Source organism: Trachymyrmex septentrionalis, unplaced genomic scaffold, assembly GCF_001594115.1.
Source record: "Trachymyrmex septentrionalis isolate Tsep2-gDNA-1 unplaced genomic scaffold, Tsep1.0 scaffold14, whole genome shotgun sequence".
Taxonomy (NCBI): domain Eukaryota; kingdom Metazoa; phylum Arthropoda; class Insecta; order Hymenoptera; family Formicidae; genus Trachymyrmex; species Trachymyrmex septentrionalis.
In genome coordinates, this window is record NW_017304543.1 from 4,473,341 (window position 1) to 4,480,458 (window position 7,118).

At 26.2% G+C, this 7,118-nt stretch overlaps 1 protein-coding gene across 1 annotated transcript in view; it reads right to left on the reverse strand.

Annotated features, from left to right (window-relative positions):
• The window catches only part of LOC108745456 (cholecystokinin receptor-like), a 27,003-nt gene that overhangs the window by 11,762 nt on the left and 8,123 nt on the right, over nt 1-7,118 (reverse strand). The window contains exon 2 of the mRNA XM_018481619.1: nt 3,153-3,267. Within this exon, the coding sequence (XP_018337121.1) occupies nt 3,153-3,267 (115 nt within the window). The remainder of the gene's footprint in view (nt 1-3,152; nt 3,268-7,118) is intronic.

Genomic DNA, 7,118 nt, shown 5'->3' on the forward strand with positions numbered 1-7,118 from the left:
TATAATATTATATATGGACTCATAAATGAGAATAGTTTATTATTGTAATCAATGTGTAAATGTTTACATATTTTAATAACCGATATACGTATCTTTCCGTTATGTTATCATATCATTTTCAGATATATGATACTCCAAAGAGTAATCCATATGAAAAATAAATAATCAATAATTAATTAGTACTTTAGTGTTTATATTTTATATAAAAGAGAATGCTGCGTTAGGATTTGTGCAAATACATTAACTATATGAGATAGAAAACGTATTACAAATGAAAACAAGAAATTTTTTGGAAGAAAAGAAAAATATTTTCAAATTTATTATTTTATGTTTTTGATATAGACTATTATTAATAATTAATTACCATCTCACAAGATAAATTATGTTATCATGTAGTATATACACACTCGGAGAAATTATTACAGATAAGTATTTACTACTCACACACACACACACACACACACATATGTGAACTATGTTTCAACTTAGAGCATTAGATCATTGCAGTCACTTGTATATGCATTGCGCAATGATAATTTGCTGCTCGCTTAACAAATATATCACGTCTAACAACAACAAGCTTTTTAAGTGTCACGTTGGTAGCAGATTGATCATCAAAGATCTATAGAACACGCGTATTTACATAAAATATTAAATAGGTTTAAATTATCATATACATATATATATATATATGTGTGTGTGTGTGTGTGTATATTTAAAAAGTTATGTGCATTTAAGACTAAATTATATTCGCATAAATAATTTATATAATATTTATTATTTAATATACTTAATAATAATCTATTTAAGATATATTTAAGATATAAAGAATAACTTATATTTGCGTAATTAATTGAATCTTAATAAATTAATGAGTGCATTGTAACTCAATTATTAAAGTATATGAAATTTTACTAGAATTCCATGCATCATGGCATTACTCGGAAATGTTATTACGCATCGCAAAGTAACAAAGACTCGGTGGACGAGAATATTTCTCTAATGGTGTTACATTTTACCTAGCATTACCAGCTCTTTCCTTTCGATATACATTCTTAAAATTGCATATAGTAGAAGCGATTTCCGTAAAAGCTCGGATACGAACTAGGTGTACTTTGACAACTGACTTATCAAAGTACCATATATCTGTATACATTGTCATACTTTCAAGCGGAAATTCAATGTCAATGAAGATTTATGTCTCTGCGAACATTGAGAAATGACGAATTTAGATCACGATAGATATTTGAAACGAAAAAGACACATCAATGTCATAATATATGCTTATAATCTCTTAATCAATATATAATACAATTTTTGTTTATTAGAAATTATTAAAAAATTATATTATGCGTAGTATACAACTTAATATCAGAAGAAGAATTTTTTGCGAAATACAGGGTTTTTTGAAAATTAAAATTGATAATTTGTCTAGAAAAAGTTAATTGGTATAAAGAAAAATTAAATTGACGAATTTTATTTTGCAAGTAAATGACAAAATGGTGCTTTCTATTGCGATCATCTGAGCAATTGCGCTTCTTAATTGAATATTGAAAAGCTTCGTTGAAATAGAACAGAAGTTATGCGCGGCGTAAAGTGTACAGTCTTAACTTGTACTCGATACTATTAATATTCTTTCTCTTTGGTAAAAATAGACGAAAAGAAAAAGCATAAATAAATTACGAAAGTGAATCTTTCTCGCGCAGTCTTCCGCAGATTAAACCAAACCAAAGAAAACGAGCTATTCACGGAAGACTAATTAGAAATTAAATTGGGGAACATAGAACTTTATTTGTTATGTAGCAGGTGTGTTCAATTTCATGATAACGGCGCGGACTATTGTTCACATAATCAATACAGTCATTGCTAGATTGAGATCATCTTGAACAACGAAAAAGTTCATTTTGCGTATTAATTTACACAAACGAAGAAATTAAATTTTTACCTTTCTAATGCATTTGCTTTTTTTGTTATTTTTATTATCTATGATTGTCATTTACAAACTCGCATATGTGTATACAATATATTGTGTATACACCCATATATGTATACACAATATATATTATATATATATACTATACATATATTTTATAAAATATATGAATTCTATTTATATTTCTTTATAAAAGTACTTTTGTAATTATAAATTAAGCAGAACAGCTATTGTAACAAAAGTACAACTGTATTTTTTAAATAAAAACTAAAATGGCTGTTAAATTACTGGCGTGCTAGATTTCGCGTAATATGCATCTCTTTTAACATATGAAAATGTTTGTAATTACGCAACTATTGTAGCACTTATACTAATATTTGTGCATAATAAAATTGTGAATTTGTATATTAAATTTGTATATTAACTAAACTTCACTTTAAAACGCAATTGATAATTCTAGAAGTGTTTAGATGTGCAAAGATTAATAATTATTTATTTTCGTTGATAAACCAAGCATATATTTATGCTTGGACTATCAATGAAAATGAAATTTACCTATATATATAATTTTTTTATTCTTTTGATGACGGTATATTCACATTTTTTGAAAATATTAAACTTGTTAATTTATTCTCGTCCGCAGGAGTTGTTCCGACCGCTAAATTTTGAAATAAGCAACCAAAAAGTATGGATCTAATATTGGATGCTTTATATGTCCAAAACACACACTTATTAAAATCGATGAGAGATAGTTTCCATGAGTCCTTTATAGATACTAAAAAATATGTCAAGGCAGCTTTAACTTTAGCTCCATATAAACTTTGAATAAATAATTATCCGCTTACTAAGTAAATTAGCAGATTACCAATTTAGTGTCTTCAGCATCATTTAGTAGCAAAATAACGATTTAATACATTTCTTAGAGCAGAAATCTTTTGCTATTACTTGTTAACATAATTTAAAATAACTATTTTTATTTATTTGATAATTCTCTACTTAATAAATTTTCTACAGCTTGTCTTGTAGAATATGGTATCTGAGAAAATAAGCGATAAACAATATTTTTATGATTTTCACGATGCCGTATACGCGTGCAGGGATTCGCGAAAATTCTTTTATCCCTACAACGACGAGATGCGATAAGGCAAAAATTGGAGACATTCATTTCCAATAATATCCAATTTTTATATTATCCTGAAAACAATGAACCGATACTTACCTTGAAAATATGATATTAGTTTGCACATTGTGAGACCAAAAACGAAATTCTTGAGAATTTGCCCCAGGAGAGTGAAGGGCATGCAGAATACACCGAGCAAAAGATCCGATACAGCCTGAAACAGAGATCGGTAATAATTTGATTAATTGCTATTTCCAGTTCGCAAAAAGTAAGAAGTATCAGTGATCCGAACTGTTAAACGTACAACATACAAACAATTGTACTTGCAAGATAATCAAAACGTAATCAATAATTTATACCAAAATTTATTTCTCCGGATTTTTCATTTTGAGGAAGTGCAAAAATCATTATACGAGACGTTCAAACATCTTAGGTCAAAGTATGATGGAAATAAATAACCTTATCGTTTCTTCATTCGTGTACTTTCTCGACTAGTGAGGCTAAATAAAGGTAGTTCCGAGTCCAGGTCGATCGATCATCAGTAAACAACAAGAAAGTGGCTTTCAACGACACGATAAATTGGATGCTGAAAATTTTCAATTTTACTCGTAGCCGGAAAATTCAAGATTTGTTTGCATATTTTTAAATAATTGTTATACATTACATACATATAAATATTTTTTGTTTATACGTACATGAAAATTAATGTACTGCGTGACACAATAAATAGTTTTCGTCTTCCAAAGAAAGCATTTTTTCATAACAAAACAAACTTTTAATTAAATTATGATTACATGATCTTGAAAAGCGCAGGAGAAAGAGAAATCTTATTTTTCTTTTATTCAACGTTTACTGGTCTAATTTTAACAATGAAAGTTTTTACTTTAGACACGTGACATAACTTGTAAAAAAAATTTAAATAAATAACTAGAACTACAAAGATCTTTGAAAGTAGACAGAGAGGATAAAAATAGGAAAATAAAAACTGTTGCTAATATGCAAAAAACAAGTACTATAAGAATTGTACTGGATCAATATTGTTATTACGCAACCACTTTATACTAAATATTATTAGGTAACTGAGCTTTTATTCTATACGGTACTGTTTGATGTTATGTTCGAGCTAGATAACATGTCAAATTAATGCATAAAAAATAAAAATTGATATTTTTATAAAGATATATACATCAAAGTATACAATACTATATAGCAGAAAGGAATAGCATATCTGAAATAATTATTTTAGCATTACTAGCGATTGAAAATTTGCACATTTTTATCTAATATTTTTTTATGGACACAGAAAATATTATTCCATAAAACATGGATAAAATAATTTAGTGAATTTAAACATTTTAATAAAACATATAAGATGTTTCTTGTACTGTATTAATGGATTAAAAAACAAGAAGGATAAAATAATATCAATATAAACGAAACACCACTACGCGATTTATACTTAATGGCTTCACCAAACTTTTATTTTTCGCGTTTTGCGGTCCAGTTATTCTGCCAGGCAGAAAGTTGGAAAGTCACAAGTTTAATAACTGTTTTCAAGTAGTCGGACGTAACACGTTTAAACGAAACAGTTACAAATTTTTTATTAGAAGAATATTTAAACTTCTCAATCGTTTGTAAATTCTGATCTTTGCAAAATGCTATATATAATTCAATACATATCATACATATATTTTAAATTCAGTAGTTTATATTGAAGAGCAAACTTAATGAAAAAGTTAACTAAAAATTAAAATTAACTAAAATTAACTAAAACTAAACTTTTAGAAATATTTAGTTAGTTAAAATTAACTAAATATTTATAAAAATATAATTTTACTCTATATTACTTGCTTTTACTTATCTACAACTTTTGAAAAACATTTTTAGAGAAAATTTAATATTAATCGGAATAAAATATGATAGCTAAAAAATTTATGAGGATAAAGCGATAGCAGAGATATAGGAGAGAAATTAGGATGTTTTTATTCGATACTGATTTAACGATTTCGGTTGAGCAAAAAAAATTGTAAATATTTTGAAACGCAGAGACGTGTTATTTCAGCGTGATAAATATTACAGCTTGTATTAATGTTTATACGTGTTTACGCTGTGTATCTCCGTCTATGCAGGAAACATCTATGAGAAATAGGCTAAAAAATGGTACGATAAGTGCAGATATCATAATTTTGAATGCGTTTTGCGAAATATGAGTTGTTTCATATTACAGTTAGCATGTTCAAACGTCCAAGGGAAACTTGTTGTAAAATTATGATTTTTCAACAAGCTTCAATAACACAGTTATATTATAATTCTATGTAAACACGTAGTTGCATTTCTTAAAATGACATTGAGAGAAATATTACAAAATTGTATGAAAATTTTTATGAACGTTGTGACTACCTTCAGTATATAAACTCATAATATATTAAAAGAAATTTGTTCTTCTTCCATTGTGTACATATTTGAAAATGTTGTACAGCGAATGGTGAAAGTATATTATCTTCATTTTTCAACTTTATTAAAAAGAACGTTTTATCTCACAAAAAAGGTGTAAACAGTAGATCTAATCAGTTTCAAAATATAAATAATTGCAAATCAGAATAAAAGATTCTTATTGGTTAGGATAGTTCTTTTATTCTAACGTTGTCATGTAAGTGGCAGACTTTTCCAATGCGTTACAATCTTTTGGTTTGTCATACAATTAAGAATTTTATCTTAAGATATTCAAGTTTTGTCACTTTATTTGATTGTCATGCGAAATGTAGATATAACATTCAACATCTTGATTTTCTTTCGTAAATTCGTTCTTTTTCGTTTCGTTTTTTTTTTTGTATATTTATATACTGGTGTATTTATGTTTTATAAATAGATGAAATTTAGCCTCGTCACTAAAATTAAGTTTATTTTCACAGCATATATTATATTTATTTAGCATTTTTAGTTTAAAAATCGTATTATATATTATAACCGTTGCGTACAAATAATTCATGAAATATTTTAATGAGTACCATAACTATATACATATGTGTATATAATATATTGTACATACTTGTATATATATAAACAATTTAACATTTACCGATTATGTTTACAATTTGATTTTTGGAATAGTTAACATGAATATGGAATAATAAACTTACTTGTATAAATAAATGAAAATATGAAAATATAATATAATGTTATTCAAATATTGAATATCAATTTAAATATATATAAAATTCTTCAATGATAATATTAAAGCTTTCGAATTATAAGTTATATACGCATACAGATTTTAATAATATTAATGCATACGCGCATATATTGATATATTTTATATTATAGAATTAATTTTTAACTATTGTTTATATAACTCCCACGATTATTTTTTAATTTAACGTGATATAGAAGCGTTTGAAAAATCTACATTCATAAGTGAAATCTAATTTCCTATTGTAATTGGCAAACATATAGTTTTATTTCAAGTGGGCAAAAATTTTTGTTAAAAATTACGATACGTTGAGTAGACTATAGTAGTGAAATGGACTATCTGAAATTGAATCTATCTGACAGTGTTAATTGATTTTTGTTCAGCGCAAGGAGAATTCATTTATCTGTTCTATTTACTTTCTCGTGAGTTCATCACAAAATAAATGATTCTAATTGGGATTATTTGACCAAAAAAGAAATAAAGCTTTATTCTCTCTCTGCCTCAGGATTTCTGATCAGATCAGGCGTAGTTGTTAAACAAAAGAAATGTGAAAGCATTGAGTTTGCACACAGAAAATCCAGCATTGAAATCGGAGTGCATACTTGTGTTTTTCATCCGAAAAAAAATATTTATTATATAGATTTTTTACGAGCACGAATTTCATTGAAAAAAATTCTTATTTAGCAGGTGTCTATTTTGTAAAAGTAAAAAATAAAAAATTCGATTTTTTAATTTCTTGTATTTATGAATTTATTATATAATATTAATGGGAAAAAATAAGAATAAGGTGCATATTCTATAATTGTTTTAAATAACAGTAGATATAAAATACGTATTAATTTGATGATAATAAATAAATAAATAAATAAATAATA